This window comes from Barbatula barbatula (assembly GCF_947034865.1).
Source record: "Barbatula barbatula genome assembly, chromosome: 15".
Taxonomy (NCBI): Eukaryota; Metazoa; Chordata; class Actinopteri; order Cypriniformes; family Nemacheilidae; genus Barbatula; species Barbatula barbatula.
In genome coordinates, this window is record NC_136778.1 from 15,381,653 (window position 1) to 15,402,210 (window position 20,558).

Consider the following 20,558-nt stretch of genomic DNA (forward strand, 5'->3'; position numbering starts at 1 on the left):
ACTAAACGTCTCAAACTGTGGTCAGATTTGCCAGCATATCTGGAATGATATGTCACATTTAAGAGCAGTAAAAGAGGAGACGCTAAGCAACCAAAATGTCATCTATGTAGATACATGTGAACAGAGCTCAGTTAAATAGTTCTAAAGGAAATATTCAGGGTGACGTTTTCACATCTGGAAGCTACTTGTGTCCCTAAATCCTGTGTCCCCAAACATGTGAGACTGCAGATGTTGTTATGGCTGCAATGCCAGCACATAAAGCTCACGTTCCCTCAGGCACTGAAAACATGCAATATTGCATAACGCGTAAAATAAAACTGACATCACACCGTTGAGACTGACAGAAATGGATAATATCACTGGTGCGCTAAGACGTGCTGACATGATTCAGAACATTAAATGCACTATAATGTTAACACAACTCTTACGATCTCATTTAAGTTTCCAAAACACAGAGCTACCGATGAACATATGGCAACCACTTGCTCTCAAAAAACAAAGATGAAGCATAAGAGAAAGTTCAGTTTTACATACATATATGACAGCCGTGGAGACGACTGTAAACCATTGTCTGTCTTTCATCCTCCGTATCCCTCTGTAACCTGGAGACTTTTGACCTCCACTCCGACCCCTGAGTTCTGGTGTTGCACAACCGTGTCTAAACTTTGAAGGTTACCGTATGGAGCATCTGGCAGTGTGCTCCCAGCCCTCCTTCAAAAAACTTAAGGCTGGATTGCTGGTCAGGTTGGTGTTGACCATTTTCAAGAGTTTTTGAAGACCAGCTAAACCATCTCAATGCCAGCTGGGACTAAGTCAAGAATTTAGTGTGTTGTTTATATGTCTATGTGTTGTTGACTTTCTTTCTTCTGCAGAACATAAAATAAGAGATGTTTTGAATAACCAAACAACGGCGGTACCCATTAGCTTAAATGTTGGTATCAAAACATAAGTGGCCCTCATTGACTTGCATTGACTGTTGACTGTTGAATGTTTATTCAAGATATCTTATTTTATATTCCGCAGAAGAAAGAAAGTTATATAGGTTTGAAAACGCTAGAGGATGGTTAATTTGTGACAATTTATATTTATGGGTGAACAAACCCTTTATATCCTTTAAGGCAAACCATAAGTGACTTTAAATTCAGTGATATTATTACTTATTAACATTAATTGACTTACCTATTTTCAACTTTTCTGGATAAAGAGTCAGTTCAAAATTGAAGAGAAAAAGCAAAAGAAGAAAAGCTTGGGGAGAAGTTTGGCATGACATTCTTATGACTCATAGAAAAAGATGAATGAAGATAATAAAACAAATGTTTTGCTGGATATGGGAGCAGCGAGGGTACGAGAAGGACATGACTCGTACTTTTGTTGTATGCGTGAGTAAGATGAGAAGCAGATGTTAGCGAACGTGAGCTGGAGAAACATGACGTCCATGAGACAAGACTTCCCAATCGCACAATGACGTGCAGGAGGCCCTGCAGACAACATCGTAAAGTCAGACGTGCATCACTCCTCCACAGTTCGTGATGCAGAAATTGGGAAAAAAACAAGGTTAAAATCACCTTTCAATTGGTATTCGTAAGCTATTGCTCAGCAACATCCTGCTCAAAAGCTTGGCATAAGTTTACATGCTGGCAAAGACTGGTGGATGCAGGTTAGTGCTTGTTTGGAGCTGGCTCATAAGTATTGTGCCTTTAAAACTGGAATACCAGACAAGAACAGAACCGACACTCAAACTTCAATAAAGTCTCGATAAATCCCTGATTTTGGTGAGCCACACATTCACATGCAAGTTTGAAGTGGTAGCTAACAAACAAAAACAGTCTCTAGCGTGATTTATGATTATTTGCCCGGGTCTTGATTTGACTGTCGTCAATGGAGAAGCAACGTTTCATTACTGTGAAACTGGCAGAATTTTACTAAAGGAAAATTTTGATTACAAATGTCATTAAGCGGCTGCATGCAAACATGTCATATTAAAAATCAAAGACTACAGATTTTGGCTCATAAGAATCTTTAAGCATTCTCAAAATTGGGCTCAGACAACCAAGACGGCAGAGAAAGCAATGCATGATTATTTTTCTTTTGACAACATTTGGTGGCTTCCACTGCCAACGATGAGTACAAACATTCAGTGAGATGAATGCAAGTAAATGTCAAGTTTATAAATCAAGTGATAAGTTCCGTGTTTACGGAAGATGATTGTGTTCTCCAAATGAAGCAAATATTTCACTTGTGTGGTGTTTTGTTTTTTCTCTCTATTTAAATATATTTCGAAATCTGACATCATGAGGTTAAACTATTTGATACTTTTAGCAAAAAGAGATTGAGCAGTCACCAGGAATTTCAAAGTTCATGAGAACATTCTTTATCATACTTATCCAAAAACGAACCAAAAAAACAACAAGCCATTTCATATAATTTGCTCGTTCAGTGGAAATCTTATTTGTGTGAAAAAGAGGCGTGAAGCCAAAGTGTCAGCCAGCCATTGTGCATGAGATTGTGTGTGGGAAGATGAGAAAATGGGCCTTGGTTAACTTTTTGCCCTTTTCTGAGGCAGGGGAATGCTGGGAAAATTTGCGGACAGAAAGTGTGTTTTGTTCCAGGCCACCCCAAAGCAGGCGTGAAATTTGGTGTGAAAAGTATGAGCCACCGTCCACAGTCATCTCCTATGGAACCACAGTGAATCATGACAGTCACAATTCAACACACAGCGGTCGGATTAATACTTTTAGGGTAAAACGTTAAATAATTGTGCCGAATTGACCTTCTGTGGAATTGAAGAGGTTGAAAGAAAACCTCCAACAATCTTTTTGGCACATCAGAAACCACCTACACACATTTGACATGCTATTTTCTACTTGGTGTGTTTTGTCTGCACCCGCTAACTTGTTGAAATACTAGTCATAACTAGTCTTTTTTACCACTTTGTGGCCTGCCTTTGAAAGTAGAATTTGCATGGATAAGCTTTGCATGTCAACACACGCAAACGCAAACTTTTAAATAATCTTTTTGAAATGGTGGGATGGTTGTGGTCAAGCGGGACTGGCGTTCCTGTAAATGGATCTGCCGTAACTGATGGGTTTCATCCATCGGCTTACTCAACAAAATGAACATCAGAATCCGTACTTTTGTATCCATATCACTGCACGTAAGTAATCTTACTTAATGAAGATATTTTTTACAGAATATTAAGCCATTCTACAGCTGGCATGTTTTGATTTATCTGTGTCTAAATCCAGCCAGAACAATGAGATCAGCTTTGGCTGGCTCAAACCAGAGAGGGGAAGAGAGAGCACCGGCATCAGTAAAACGCCAATGACTCAGTGAATTTTAGACCGTTCACTCCTCTGTAAATCATTACCTAAGTTGGAGGGCATCACAGAGCTCACCTTACAACACAACAAAGATAGGCGAGCAATAAATAAGCTCTGACTTTAACAGTAAGTTCACATGACAATGATGGAGTATAACTTGCAAAAGGTCAGACAGACATATTTTTTAAACAATGGATGCTTTATAAAAGACCACGTTGACCATGTGCAGCTCACCCCTGAAACTGAATTGTTTGCATTACCTCCTTTGCAGCAAAGCAGTTTAATATTTACTTGAGTACCAACATAAATGTGTTGCTTGGTCTGTGGTGTAAAAGACGCCAAACACCAATGTCTACTTAACTTTATCATCTCCCTCTGTTGTGATTACATCCAACTGCCATTTCACATGCATGATTCTAGTCATCATATGCATTAAATTATGCATCTGTGTTGACTTTGATAGAAATAATTTAATATGCGATTATTGACTGTTTTATGACCATTCTTGTTATCACTCTAAGCTGTGACAAGAACTATTGACTCAATGATACATTTCACATTGACAGTATCGAACAAAACACAAACTGGCTCATAAAACTGCTGAGATCATTGTTAAGAGTGGTTGAGAGAGCTATTACCACACTGCTATATCTTTTCAACCTTTCTCAACAAATCTTTCTACAGTAAACACTATGATTGAAATGGTGACTGACATAAATTGGGAGAGAAGATTGAAAAAATAAGAACGTGAACATGTGTAAGACATGCAGGAGGGGAATGGTGCAGGCCGCACAGGGTGAAAGGGAAAGCAAATGAGGAGGGACAGAGAACATCACCAGATGAAGAAGGATGGATGAGTGTGTATGTTGTTAACATGGGGGAGTGGAGCTACTCTGATGCCATCTGACCTATGATACAGTCAACACGTGTTCCATATACAAATAAATCCAGCACTCTATTTATCATGCTAACGCTGAGAACTTTTACAGCGGTTAGCAATCTGAAGGTCTGAGACCTTGGGATTTGAAATGTAACATGTCATGTGTCATATAAAGTTTTAAAATAAGTGTAATACAAAGAATAAAGCTGAAGAACGCACGATAACCTCAACATTCTGAAATCTCGCTGGTGTAACACAAAACGTGTGGATGTGTCAGCACAAATGTGTGATGCGCATTAAATCTAAATGGTGACATTCTCAGGTCCACTTTGCACTCAAATTAGGCAGATAACCTAAATGCATTAGAAGAAAACTGCAAAACAGAAGCATTTTACCAAGTTTTGCCAACTACGCATACCAACAAGAATTTATCATGTACTCTCGTACACATACGCGCACAAAACAAGACTTCGTATGACCTCACCTTGATGTAATTCACTAGTAAAAGCTAGATGTAGACAAACCCATTTGTCTCATTTATAGGAGTCTTCCTAGCTGTCTGGTGTTGATGTGTTCCAGATTGACTCTACAGTACGTAATTCTGCCTGTGTGAGATAGGACACAGGTGTCCACCAGTATCCATGCATGCGTATATACCCATTCGTTCACATCACGCAAAGAATCATCCTCACAACACCATTAGTCACAGATTCCAAACGTGCTTCATCTTATTACTGGAAACTGAATAATGTTCTGTCTTTAAGGGAATCGGACACAGTACAGAGATGGATTTGGATCACCTCCCAATTATGGCTAATGCACCATGAATGAGAATTCTGACCGGCTGGATGACGACCATTCCACTTCTCACGAGGAAGCAATATCTCCTGACTGAGATTTTGCAACAAACAAAAGCAAACCAAAAGTGGAAACATCGCAAAACAGCTCGGCGCCACCAAATTTCTAGTGCAACATAAACAAATTCAGAAATATTTAAAAAAGACGTTGAAAGCTAAAACAAACCATATGCTTGTATAACCTGCCTCAGTTTTGACTCATTTAAACTAATGTTTTTCTAAACTCAGGGTAGTTTTTAAAACAGGTTTTAATCATGTTATGAGACATTCAACTATTTAATTAAAAACATACATCATTGTTAGCATTTGCATTGTTGTTGTTTGTGTTAGCGTGTGTCAAGATTTTAAACATAGCTTTGTGTAGCCTACTATACCTATTGTAAGCTCTTTCTGACAGACCACTGAATGCATTAAATAAAAGCATGGGCTTAATGAATACATTTATTTGTATTATAAATGTATTATAAGGCCTGATTTACATTTTTCACGATTTTACGTATGCCTTTTGTATATTTGTGAAAGTTTATTAAATTATTGTTAATTATATTAAATACTGTTATTACACGTAACACACGTAATACACGTAAATATGTTAGTTTACTTTTTCTGGCATTTTTTTTATGTAGGCTACACACTTGAGATGATGAATGTTTTTATATTTTATTGTGCTATTAAAAAGTAGTTTTCATATGCGTGTAAGCATTCATCCATTTAGCTATTATTATGCTAACTAATGTAAAAGCGGCAGCAGTTCTTTTTTATGTTATGTTATGGTATTTACCTCAGGAATGTTTACGGCTGCACCACATAGGGGAAAAAAGCAAGATGAGACCAACACACATCTTCACATTGTTGACCAAATGAAATAAAATAAAAATAAACAAGAGTTAAGATTATATTCGTTGGATACATAATACGTGTTATGTTTATTACATTTATTTTAAATCTAAAAGTAAAGTTACAATATTTATTTATATTATAATCTGCTCAACAATGCTGTTGCCTTTCTAAGAGTGCCACATGGTTTCCAATCAACGTTTTTGCATTCGCCAGTTCCGTCAGCTTAATAAACAATTCGCGCGGGGAAGCATTTACAGCGACATTATTTACAACACTGGTAACAGACATTTGCGCTTATCAACCACATGTGGAAACCCTTGAGCAAAAGTTCTATTGTGTCGCTTTAACCTCATGAAAAAGAAAAGTGTAGGCCTACTTTAAGAAACTGCAATTTTATTTTTCAAACAGAGATGGCGATAGAGATGAAAAAGTTATAAATGGTCGTTTTAAATTGATTGAAGATTAAAGAAAGGGTTAGGTAGTTTAAATAAGTATATTTGACTACATTTACTAGGAAGAAATCATAGAAAACATGTTGATCTGGAAATGAGCTACTTTGCAAACCATGGTCGTCGTTGTATATTTTTTATGCATCCAAATTAGCGTAAAATAAAAACTAGGCTAAACTCGTAATATTCTTTGATTTGAATTGTAGTAGAAGATGTGTTCTAAAATACTTTATCACTTCATATGACTTTGGGTCCCAGTTCCTGGCATCAATCAAACAACCAAAGGACTTCAGCCGAGAGTTGAATCCACCTCAGATATGTGAGTCTTTCAACATGCTATGTCCATGTGATGATCCGATGAATCCCAGACGCACACAGATCAGACGGAAAAGGAAGGCCGTCTACTTACAGAAGATCTTCAAAGTTTCAAACAGCTCTCCGCATACATTTAACTTTTGGTCATTTCGCAGACGCTTTTATCCAAAGCGACTTACGGAGAGTTCAGGCAGCGATAAAGCGATATGTAATACAGGTGCAATAATTCAAAAGGTGCTAATAAAAAGTTACTAATTTCAACAAAAAACAGACCAATACCCGTTGAAAGAAAGAGAGAGGGTTGAGAGAGAGACCAAGGTCCAGGCAACAAATTAAAGTCAGTTTACATTCATCACATAAGAACTTACATTACTGTTGCGCCATTGGTAGTCTAAGAGTTTTATTCAATCTCATCTCTAATGGTGTGACATAAACAGCGAGACACTAAAAGCATGTAGATCGACGACGGATGTTCGGTACTGTAAACCAGAATTGCATTTAGCCTATTCAAGTGTAGCAATAACAATAAACAAGCTTTTCATTTTATTTTTGTATGTTTTCCTGAACATTGCAGTTCAAGTGTCCCAGTGAACAGTATTCATGCCTAAAAACTAATCAGAACTTTGGGAATGAAAACATTTTGGGGAAATTTGTTTTTTAGGTATTCATTTCTAGAGATATTAGCTAAAATCTTTAATTTCTGAGCAGCTAGAATAATTGTTTAATAATCTTAACTGAATAATGACCAGTAGTAATTTATAATAATATCTTAAAATATTTCAGTGTCATTGTTTTGTGAAACCGGGTCAAATGGTTTTATTTCTTTAATGGCTTTGCAAGACTTAGCAAAAAAAAGCTTTTGGCAGTAAAATGTTTGTGTGTGCAGTCATAACCCTGCTGTGTTGATCTGCTTAACCCATCTTAAGTGTGATGCATTTGCGTAGATTCCTTAACACAAAGTTAAATTTCACACACACACATTTCAACATCAGCACTTGACACGTGTTTCTTAACAAAGAAAAAACGCTTTTACTTTTTCCAGCAACATGACATGTTGTATTTAGCGATATGTATTAAAAGGATTTACGCAACACAAAATTCTAATAAAATCCAGGCATACAGCAGGAAGTATGAACACAGAGCCTATTAAGCAATAGATGACACATTTACCTGTTACTAAGAACACAGTGTACATATGATAAATTCATCAACCCACCCCCATCTGGCCTAAACCATACACACGACTCGGTGTACACATTGGTAATTGTTCGAAGCAACAAACACACACTTGTGCCCATTTCTCACCGACTGTTTATGATTTTCTGATTAATATGAACCTTAGAATGTAGTCATGCTTGTTTTAATACCAGCTCGTGTGGCAAAGTGTTCTGGATACATAAACCACATGGACTTCCACTCAAAAGCTGATCATTTGTCTACTGTATGTTTATAGTGAACATCTTTGAGGATATGAACCATTACATTTGACTTATTGCCCCAGGCCCATCCTCACCGGTTCAAACAGGATACGTTTGGAAAGCCAAGCAGACGGAAAATGACAAAAACATCTTAAATGCTGTTTTAGGGCGAACAATATGAAATCAGATTAAGTTAAATTAAAAAGTAAATAAAGATGTTTACTTTTACATTCACAATACATGAGCAACGTCTTTTTTATGTCTGATTTCCCAGCAAACCCCAACATAACCCTACATAACAAAAACCGAGGACAGCCTAAAGTGGGCCGGTTCTGTCTTTTGCAATTAAAAGGATGTTCTTCGGATTGCTTTCGAATTATACCTAAAGTCAACCGGATATTCTGGGATATTGTTTTAATGCTGCAAATCGGACAAAATTCAAATTGAGCCGTAGGATAATCTCTTAGAAGTCTGAGTTTGATTAATTCCTGTAAGACCCACCTACACATGCAGAGGCACATAGAGATGTGAGAAGGTAACAGTAGTTATAAATGCTGCTGTGCATGGATTAGAATTTGACATTATTGCCACTGTATATAATGGATTTACCACCCCCATCCACACACACAGCCCTTTCATCTTATATGAAAAGATCAAGGCTGGTTGTCACATTTTTTATCCGCTGAATATTGACATAAACCCGTTCTGTTTCTGTATGCCTTGCCTGATAGACCTATCCACCATTTGAACAAGTATGAAAAACTAGATAATTTAGGTGACAGCAAAAAAATCACAAAATTTCAAAGGTGCCTAGTTGCAATTCTTTTGAGGATCTATTGACAGAAATGCAATATAATGTACATTACTATATCTTCAGAGGTGTATAAAGACTTTACATTTAAATGCATGTGAATGCGGCAGAACAGAACCACAAGCTTTTTGGGGGGAAAGAGTGTTTCCCTGCACTCCGAATGTGTGCAAAAACATTATTTATAAATTTGTTTCGGGTTGGTGCCCATATACGCAGGGCGCTGTCTACATTTTGCATTCTACAGATCTAGTGTGACTGTAGAACTATATAGCAGACATACTGTATGTCTGAATCTTTGCTAGGATGACTTCATTTATCGTAAAGGTTTAAGGGGATCCAAATTAGTTCATAATTTACAAGTGTCATTGCAAAGTTGTTTGGTTTTATTCTGTCGAACACAAAAGAAGATATTTTGAAGTGCAGTATGTTGGTAACCAAACAACATTGGACCCCTTTAACTTCCATAGTGTGGAGAAATTTCTTAAAATATCTTCTTTTGTGTTTCACAGAGGAAAGCGTCACATACAGATTTTGAACTATGTGAGCATGAATAAACCTATAATCAGATGACATTACAATGAATAAATGAATGTACAGTACAGTAATGTACAGTAATATAACTTAATCCTGACAGTTCCTGGTATTTGGCCCTGTGACAACAATATTAAGCAATGGTTTAAGAAGACACTTAAAGTTGACACATTGCAGGCATGCCATCATCGTTCACTTATTCATTCAACTTTGACATCTTTGTTAGATGTGCAGATAAAAACGACCCCAACCTCTTTTCCCCCCGTGTGATTATACCTGTGCATTTCTAAGGTTTGATTCAGGAATGCGCTCCATTTCCCTAGGAAGTGGAAAGCGGAACCCAGCCCTGCCGCCCCTCCTCACGTTGGGCCGCGGAGTGAAAAGAGGCTCTGAGCCCTCGGACATCCTTCCTTAGGGGTCCGCCCTTCGATTCCCATCCACACCACAGCGGCTCGTGATTGGACAGCAGCTCCATAATTGACAGTACAGGTACAGTGCTCCTCTTGTACCTATGAGCCATTTTATGGTATACAGTGTGGTTTTACCATGTGCCAAGGGTCCCATAAAGCCTTCCACATACAGAACCTATAAATCAATTAAATGCAAGTAGAAACAGTGCATGTGCAATGTTCAACATTGATGTTGATTTTACAGAAATATCAGGTCAGCACAAGTATTTGCCTGATACTCATAAACCCAAATGACTGATTATTTAATTGAAAGCTGAATGTAATATGTAAAAGCAGTGAAATTGAAAAGGAATGAAACATACTTGCTACTAAATCAATTAATTAAAAGGGAGTATAATGGTCAGGACAACAAAAACTTTCCCGCACAACTTCTAGACGGCCTGCAATCTGTTTCTGTTTGCTGTGTGGACCAACCTCCGGATATTAACTTTGCCTAAGCTACCACTCTCTTTCTTCATTTGGTCATTTACATTTAGCAGACACTTTTATCCAAAGCCACTTACAAAGAGTTTGGGGAGCAATAAGCGATATGTCAGAGAAGAGCAATAGTACATTAGGTGCTAATACAAAGTTACTAGTGGTCAGGGTTCGGCCAGAGGCTTGACAGCCCGCTGTTTCAATGACTCTGTTAAATAAAGCTGTTTTGCATTATTCTGCTCTTGGGTCCTCTCTCTCTATAGAATCTGACAATAAAATACCTGATTTTCAAAGTCAGCAGTGAACACTAATGGCTGGCATAAATGCACAGCCTGAAGGGAAAACCCAGTTGGGTATTATAGTCCAAGCTTTTTTGATGACCACAGGTTACATATATTTTCAGTTTTGAATGACAAAGAATGTTATGTTTTTGTTGAAAACAAAAGAAAATAAAAAAGGTTTTCTTTTTGGATTTATGTGTCAAAACAGGAAAAACTGGTGAATATAACACATTCATAAGAGCATATGATTAAACAAAGCGATACTAATGTTTTTCACGTGTATGTTAGGATCAAACATTTATGTATGATGGAATAAACCAGATTTTTTTCTAAACTTCTATGCATCTTTGCATTCTCTCAGACTTTAGGTGACGTTTTATGTCAGTCCTGAGGTTTGTATCTGATGGAATTGCAACAATACATGCAGAAATGCTGATTAAGGTAAAACTAGACTGGTGTTTTAATTTTTGAAGGGCGGTGTACTCATGTATGAATGGTTGATAATATCCAAGTTAAAATTTACTGTTGAAAAATTAATTTCACACCAAAGACTTTACCAGGATACACAGCAGGAACCAAAATTGATATTATGTACAATATTTATTCTTAATGTCCGTCAGGTTAGAGTCAAGCCTAAAATATAAAGTGCGTGTTTTAGAATGGACAAAACACTCAACTTTTAAGGTGCAAGGTAGTTGTTAGGTTTAGGTATTGGGTAGGATTAGGGGTGTAGAATATGGTAATGCAGAATATGTGCTTAATAAGTACTAATAAACAGCCAATATGCCAATAATATGCATGTTAATAAACAACTAGTCAATAGTGAGAATGCTTTTGAAAGACAAAGTAATTGTGGAGTGGTCTCTTCATTTTTTGCACACTAGTTTCTGTGTAAACATTTCCATTTGTCATCAAAAATGTGTTTATAGCAGCTGACTACAATATAATCTACTTACAGATGTACATAAAAGTATAAGTTACTTGGGCAACATTTCTGTCTGAGCTGTTCTAAAGTGATGGTCCATTTAAGAATCAGGACTTATTTTGGTGGCTTGGATGGCACTCCATCTCCGGTGAAATGTAGTATGGATGCCAACATACTGTAAAAGTCCCACATGGGGTGGTAAGAGATCCCCCCTGTGCCTGCGGCAAGAGAAACCCAACCGTACTCAAGTTTTGTAAGACATGTCTTTTGTAAGACACGAAGTTGCCCAACTGTCATCCCGGAGCCAAACATGACCACAGAAACATCAGCTTCTTCTAGAATTACTCTCGATGGAGCCACGGCAATCCATCAAGAGCTCAGCAACACTGGCCTGAACCTATAGCCACAATTCAACACACACCAACCTGTGCAGTCATTTTACAGATTTTCCTGTAAAAAAGGTTGTTTGCATTTAATAACGAATTGTAGAGATGGCTAGAAATCTCAGGGTGGCTTTTACTTGGAATGTAATGTTTTACTAATATAGTTTACCCGAAAAATTTAAAACAATATTTACTAAACCTCATGACCCAACAGTACAGTTTCTAAATCATCACAATAAGCTTAATCGGGGTAAGATAAGGAGCTTTAACAGTCGTGGTCATTAAAAAATGCGTTAAAAAAAGATTCTTCAAATATTATTTTGTGTACATGGAAATTGCAGCATACAGCTTTGGAATGACATTGAGGGCGAGTAAACAAAGACGAAAAGTTCATTTTTGTGCGAACCATCCCTTTTATGCTGAATAGACGTTTACAATGGAGAATGTGACCACCGTCATAGGCCAAAACTAAAAACAATGATCATGGCGACTGCACGCGGCCAGAATATGAAGTCATAGTTTTGTTAGGAAAACAACATGGACACCCACCCATGATTGAAACATTCTGACAGTACTAACAATGAATTATTCCTTTCCAGGACGTTCTCTTCATCTTTCTCTCCCTTTTATCTTCCGTACTAAAGTAAGTAATATAAAATGCCTCATATAAACTTTCCTTTTGAAACTTTGATATCCTCGCAGAACATTTGGAGAATGGCGCATAGATAGCAATAAAGAACCTTACAATAAGACAAATTTACATAAAGAAAGCAAACAAGTTTTGTTTATAATGAGCTTTTATTTAATAAACACATGTATTAGAGTACATTTAGCAGGAAAACATTTGCTATTATTTCTTTGTACAAAATGAGACAATACAAAAATACTAAGTGAATTTTGATACAATTGTATGTGTTTATTCAACAGTTATTAAAAACTTACTATCACAAATCTACAATATTTTAGTTACCTAAATACAAAAATCTGTCAATCAATGCTCGTAAAAGCAGCACTTTGTAAATAACACAGGTCATGACACATTGCTTTTTAGATTCATAGTGGATATATCTAAAAATGTTGAGAAATCATATTTTACATAGTTAATTTTAGTGATTTATACATTATTTATATATTTCTGAGAGAGAAATAAAACTGTCTGTTGAAATGATAGGACGGACTATACATTGGGAGGGATGTGCAATACATTTGGAGCTTTAGTTGCGTTTTATGGATGTGTTTTCTGGAATAATCCGGCAGTTCTGTACAGTCTGTTAGTGGGAACAGTAGACATGATCAAGAAACGAACATAAAGGCTAAGAATAGGCATTTCGAAAAAGTCCACAGTTTTCTTAAGTTCAATATTTCTTCACATGGAAACGGTCGGCTGCACCTGGACCAGGTGCGGAAACAGCGACTCAAACACGCTCACAGGCTCACACGGACACGGACAAACACATGGGATAGAATACATCTGTGGAGGGACCCAGCATTCCCGTCCCCCACCAACAAATGCTGGGGTGTGGGTAGCTTGACTCATGCCAGGATAGGCAGAGGGCACAGGTGGCATTATGGGTCAATCATGCAGTAACAAGGGATAGAGATCGTACCAGCCAGCGGAAGATGCTCAGTCCCTATTTCAAAAAGAAAAAAATGTGCCAGTGGGAGTCAACCCCAACGACTGGGGTGACCTTACGCCATGCTCCCCAACTTCTAACCCCGCCCCTGCTTTAGCGCTGACCAATCAGAAGACAGCGAGGATGCATGGCTCAGCTATGCCTCCAGAATTTAGGTGGAGACTGGTGGTGGCCATCGTGAAATCGTCCTTCAAAATCTAATTTCAAATCAGCTAACTCACCCAACCACCCACCCCCTAAACCCTGTTACTATGCTTCTTCCCATAGAGTTTGGCCAGGATCAGCATTGTATATCAAACTAACTTCAGGGGTATATACTTAGGGGTGTCATTTTACTTCCCATTCTTAAAGGGGAGGCACAATACCATATTGTAGGAGCTTAGTGGCACGCAAATGGCCATCTCGTCTGTAACCCATACCTAAGCTCCACTTCTCATATAGTGGTGACATTAAACAATGAACTTGGATATAGTGCTATAAGTTATTCTTTATATTGTTAATATATCTGTGCTAATTACATCGCAGGTAAAAAAAAGAATCTTTCCTATTAATAAGGAATTTGTTGTCCTATATTGTTGAAAGGCCACAGAGTCAAAGGACCAGAGGATAACAGGACCAGAAAAGAGCTGTCCTGGTCACGTGACCAGCCTCACATTCGGTCTCTCCTTAAGTTGTCGTTTATCTACGCTGTTGTATATAAATTCATAACTTTTTGTTCCCCAAGTTCTATCAGCTGGGGTGGTTTACCCGCGCTCGAAAAAATCCCCCCAAAATTCACAAACCTGATCCACGTTCTTTTAAAAAAAACATAAAAATCGAATACGTTTTGTTTGATTGTTTTCTTAGTTTTGTGTGTCCGTTTTGCTTTCATTGGGCTCAAGGATCGTGAGGTCATAATAAAGAGTCATCGGGATTGTCTCTGTTCCTACATTCTACTGTCAGATGAGAGAGAGAAGCTATCAGCTAAGCTGGAGCTTCTCTGTCACAGGTGGCTGTTCTGGTTCTTCAGGGGAATGGGGAGGTGAGGGAGGGTGAGATTACAAACAGATCTACCCGGCTCCCTCACCTACACAATGTTGTGGTGGTTGTTCCTCTCTATGATGTCAGAAGAGGGGAGGAGCTCTTTCTTGATTGGCGACGGTGGTGGAGTGGCAGTCTTGGCTTTGGGTTTGAAGAGGTCTGATACATAGAAGACCTAGGAGAGGAAAAAGAACATGAACGTTAGATGATTCATTTGCGAGCCAAATACGATTACAATAAAGCAAAACAGACTTTAAAAAAAAGATAATTTGAAATGGTACCATTCACCAGCCTTTATAATATGCCTTGACACTTGTGTCATTTATTGATAAGAAAAGTCAACATCCGACACGCCTTTAAAAACAGTGAGTCAGGAGAGAAGATAAGAAAGTCCTTTAATTCTTCAGCTTTTGTCCTTCTCAAGGGCGTGAGGTCACTTTGAATGGTCTCACATGGCGTGGGAAGAACTCTGTAGGAGGCAAAGACGCCTGGCAACCCTCTCTCTAGGTCCTAATGACATCACTGGCAAAACAGGAAACAAGGGAGGGGGAGACGGGAAGTGCACCCATGGCATCAGGCTAGGCCTCTATCCAATGACTTGCAAATAGCCAAAAATAAGTCTGAGTCACAGAAAGAAGGTCTGAATGGTTTTACGGTAATACGGGCATAGGTGAGCCATCTACATGCTAGGAATATATCCGAGGCATGGAGAACAGCTGAGCTTTTCAACAGCAGTGTGGAATCACAGATTCCAGAAAGCCCGCCAATGCGTAAATACATACTCACACACTCTCTATTTATACGTGTGTGAAGAGTATGAGTCCAGTGTGTGACAGGAAAAGAGGTCAGTGTTTGGGGTAGCAAACAGCTAAATTGTCCTGACACGTTTCCGACGCTGCTGTCAGCCGTGGCACCCTGGAGCTTAGGTGCTGCCCTTGGGCGATGCCAAAGGGAAAATAGCCCTGTATATGTAAGCGCACACAGATTTACATACAGAGCAAAAAAAAACATACTGTATAAGTACCTTTCCTATTTGGTTCTGTGAGGGACAAGCGTGATGTAAGGAAGCTGTAAAATGGGTCTAATGGGACGTAAAATGATGAATTGAAATGGCTAAAAATGATATTGAAGATATTTTCGTTCACGGGTACTGTTATTTCGAACATACAGTCTTGTTTTAGGAAAGATTCTAAATGTAAGAAAGTATAACAGTTATGACATGTTTTCCATATTCTGTTCATTAAAAAAAGACATTTAAATGAATAGTTATATTGACTTGCATACATTTGATAGAAAACATTATAATATTTAAAATGCAACAGACAGAAACTTGAGTGAATAATTGACTATTAAATTGAGTCGGAACGGACAATTCAAATTAATCTCAAAATGTTAATATTTATATACTGTAATAATAATATTTTACACACTTTATAAATATATAAACAGTGATATTTAATAATACTATTAACATGTTTATAAGTGCTATGTTTGTGTGTATAAAGAGAGAAAAGTGATCCGCCTTTGGGTGATCCATAACTTTCTGGAAATATCTGTCCTGCAGCTGTTTCTTCAATATCTACTTAGTAAAAGAAGTGACGCTTAAACACAAAGAGCGCTTTATGCGAAGGTTACAGAAGATGAGTTCATTCAATAGGCCCCCGAGTGAGTATCTTCTGCCCACGAGTGGAAGTGCGCCACAAAGGATCATGACATTTCCAGACTGACCTTTATATTAAATGGCAATGACATCAAGGACCAAGAACCCCCGTACCTCATGCTTGTTGATAATTATAAATACATTTACGGTAATTCCAAGTGAGTCAGTGAATATATGACCAGCAACTGCATATAGCTTGCGAGAATCTGAGGGAATTTTGGGAATGTGATCATGAGCCTGCTAACATGTGCTATCGCAATGTGGCATCAGGCCGGCATTACGTCCAACGTGACTCAGTCCGACGATTTTCAAGTTTTCTCACAATAGGCTACTTGATGCACTACAACCTTTGACCTATAATCACAGGCCGCTAATGGTCCTCTGTCATGGGGTGAGCTCTTCCTGTGTCGTCACCCTACGTCTGAAAGTGCTCTTCTACAACAAACTCGCTCCATTGTGTTTAAATGCTCAGTCAGCACCAGGAAGCCGTTTTATGTGTTCATTTAAGCATGTGTGCGTTTTGACCTTATCGCCGTTCTGTTAACAGTGTATTAAGGAACATGCATCTTAAGGTTCTGTGGCGGCCCCTATGTCGTACGGATTAATTCAGAGACTTAAAGGGGATGCACTGCCATTCAAGTTTTGAAACACTTCACTCAATTGTTTCTCATGATCTTTTAATGGGAAGTTGTGTGTTTAAATGGTTGAAATGACCAAATGGTTGTTTGGTTGGTGTGCCAACTTATTAATTTTTATTAGAAAACAAATTTATTTTGGACCAAATAGTGGAGAAAAAGCAGCTAATAGAGCCCATGAAAATTCCTTAAATACTTTTTACAGGTAGGTGTGACCTCATGAAACGTTTTTGGCAAATTCTTATTTTTGTTTTCTTTTGGTTGCTTTTATATTTTAATAATATTTAGATTTTCTTTTATTCCTAGATACAGTTGTGTTAGTATATAGTTTTTATGAGTGTACTATTATTAAAAAATGTGGACAACAATATAAATAAAGGATAAATGTTTCAAAACTTTTGAATGGTTGAGTATATTATTTACTTTTTGTATAATGTAAATATTTTATGTTTTCTCCAAAACATTTATTTAATTTTATGTGAACATTTCCCACCACCTTGCCCCCTAAAATCATAAGATAGAAAACTGTTTGATTTTACTGCTGTATCTTTAAGAAACCTATGTGATATTGCAATGTTTATTATTTTGTATATATTGTTTTATATCATTTTCCGATAAATGATCTGTGTGGATTTGTAAACGCTAATGTGCTTTTGCGGTCTCCATCTCAACGTGATTTTTTATTATGATGTTGACATCATCTAGGTGGCAAGCTACCACCACCAAAGCAACCCTCCTCCCACACATTTTTCAGACAGGAAATTACATCAATAATTTGTCACCATCCATTGATTGTGCCTGAGTGTCAAGGATTACAACATAATGGTCTACTTGGCTTTCAGAACTGGGAGGGGACACCAATTCTATCCAAACTTTATAAAACGAACTTCACTGAACCTCTGTTCTTTCACTGATGGCAGTATTGGATACAACTGAACTGTGAACAGGTTCATACAAAATCCATCTGCGTGTATTCACATGTGTGTGGTCTTCCACTGGCCTGGGTGTGCCCAATCCTCAAAGTGCCAAACACAGCATATGATTATGTGCCAGAGTGTTTTGTTTACGTTATACTGTACATGTGTCTTAAACTGCAGCTCAAGTATTCTGCCACATCTGCATAATAATCGTGGAGACCTGGTAATGTTTTGGCTGCTCTCTCAGCTGTGTAACATTAGTAACGTTTTAATACCACTGTTAAACCACACTATTTCTGGTTAGAGGCAGCCTCCATTACCACGGCGACACACAGAGGACCAAGGCAGCCAATGGAGAAAAATAACCTAGCCCAGGCCTGATATATAGGAAGACGTGATAGGCTATCAGGACACCATCTTTGCATCCAATCCAGACCAGAAGCACTTTGGGCCATTATCTCAGAGAGAACTGGAGACCGTAACACCAACATGACCCCGGGTGCTCCCAAGGAATGGTGGTATACTGCTTGCCAGGAACTGTTTTGGAAAAACTGTTTAAGCAGTTTCCAGCTGTTTCCAGCACGGCGCTGCATTCTGCCGGAAACACCTCTGCAACCAAACGGCAACCAGGAGCCGATCTCTCACACGCTCTCCATCCATGTCAGCGGCTTGGAAAGTGGGCCGTCTTCGATTACATGAACAAACATCCCATGCCACTCTCCAACAGGAAGTACTGGAGGAAACGCCGTGGCTGCAGCCGAAGGAGAGTTTTGTTGAAACTTGAATCTCAGGGGTAATTCTGGTTCTGCATCTGGCATTTCAACACATGCCATGCTGCTTGCCTTCAGCAATCATAGCAGCGATAGTGAATCCCTCTTAAAGTTTGGATATAAACCAGACGCTATGTAAGAAACCGTGTATAGCATCACAGACTTCAGAAGTCTCATTTTCGAGGTTCCAAGAAACGGATGGCCTAGTAAAGCTCGCTCTTCTCGTTTTTTGATTCTCATTGGCATGCTGACATGAATTGCAGAGATCAGTGCTTTCTAGACATCACAGTTCAAGAGCAGCATACACGCTGATGTTCTTTAATATGGAACATGCATTAAGTCAGTAATCAGTTTTTGAAAGACGGCCAAAACTCACCGAGACCCATAACTTTCCACATCTCTTAAAACCCAGCCAGTTGGACACCACCCCAGAGCGCTTACAATCTTAAAACGTCTTTAAACACAACCCCTTCAGGCAGTAATCAGCACCTTAAGCCAAGCTTAGAAGAAACGCTACTTCTCTACACCGTGAATTTCCGGAGACGGCTTGCTGAGAGGAGTGAAGTGAGTTCTGAAGGCTTTGGTGCCAGCCAATGTGTGATGTATGGGGACATAACTTTGGCATCTCACCATGAGTTGAAGTTATGTACCTTGCATTACCTCTGTGGGCTTCATGTGAGCTTCGGTTATTAGAGATACTCTAATTGGGCCTCTAAAGCGTTCACAGATGTGCGTGTTACAGCACAGGGGGAAAGACTCCAAATGTGGGCTTGTTAAACACAAGTACATGTGCGCTTTGATTCGCTGTGGTGTGGATCTCGTTTCTGTTCTTTCTTATTGTACTTATCTGCAAATAGACTACTATTTTATATAGGAGAGAAGCTGTGTTAGAGACATCAACCTATACAAAGGGGTCAATGATGATCAAGAGGATGAGATTAAGAATGGATATATAATAAAGAAAAATAAGATAAAATGACTAAAGATGTTGATCTTAATGAGGTCATAAAAAGATTGGTGCGTGCCTATATTACTCTTGGAAGAAATACTGTTGGGTCTACATGTTTAAGAACTGAAATGAAATGTTGAAGAAGATTATGATATGAGTGGAGAAAGATGTTTGGCCAACATCTGCGTACCATCAAAAGTATGGCCCTGTCACAACCAATTAGACTAAAGGAAGACATCAGCAGATCTCCTTTCTAGGGCATTCTGGGAATTGTAGTGTACGACAAATAGGACACGACATAATCCCTAATCAAATTGGAAGAATGGGGGTACATCTCGTTTCTCCAATTGCATGGTCCGTAAACCCTTTTGTCTCCCCCTGCTTGTGCAGATAAAACAGATACAACGCAAATAAATTTTCTTCCAAACAAAATCGTTTTCTCGTCTCTCTCTCTGTTCTTAGACTAAGTATTCCCAGGCATGATCCAGCATACCAAAAATCTGGCACCAACTGGAGTGACATGTGCCACAATTATGAAGTGTAAAATAGCTTTTTCCGCTACCATCCCCCTTCAATTTTCATTTGAGGATGGATAATGGTGCAATCCAGGCAATATGCTCCTCATTAGCCAAAAACAGATTGTGGATCATTTTGTGGATAAAGGTGAAAATGAGAGAGAGGGTGGGGTTCTGAGAATTCCTCTATCTTTACTTCATTCCAAAGACCTCAGATTAAATCTGTTTCTACTGGTTCCAATGGGAAAGGAATCTAAAGAAAATCTGGCTCAAAAAAACCTCTAATATAAAGGACTACTGCTTAACCATACTGAAAACAGTTAAAGAACATCTAATGTTTTCAAGAAAACATTTTGTAATTCTAAAGAGAAAACAAAAACAAATTTGCGACAGGAACATTCAGTTCTGCTAATGTCTCCATAATGTGTTAAGCGTTTGTTCACCAATATTAGTTAAATACTTATATTACTACTAGTAACTTTGTATTAGCACCTAATGTTCTATTGCTCTTTTATGACATATTGCTTATTGCTCCCCGAACTCTGTGTGAGTCGCTTTGGA

The 20,558-nt window shown here is 38.3% G+C and overlaps 1 protein-coding gene across 4 annotated transcripts in view; it reads right to left on the reverse strand.

Moving 5' to 3' along the window:
• Window positions 1–12,680: 12,680 nt before the first annotated feature.
• plpp3 (phospholipid phosphatase 3) overlaps window positions 12,681–20,558 on the reverse strand; it is a 36,015-nt gene continuing 28,137 nt past the window's right edge. For all 4 annotated transcript variants that reach the window (XM_079474008.1, XM_079474010.1, XM_079474009.1 and 1 more), the window contains one exon: window positions 12,681–14,726. In XM_079474008.1, the coding sequence (XP_079330134.1) occupies window positions 14,598–14,726 (129 nt within the window). In that variant the 3' untranslated portion in view covers window positions 12,681–14,597. The remainder of the gene's footprint in view (window positions 14,727–20,558) is intronic.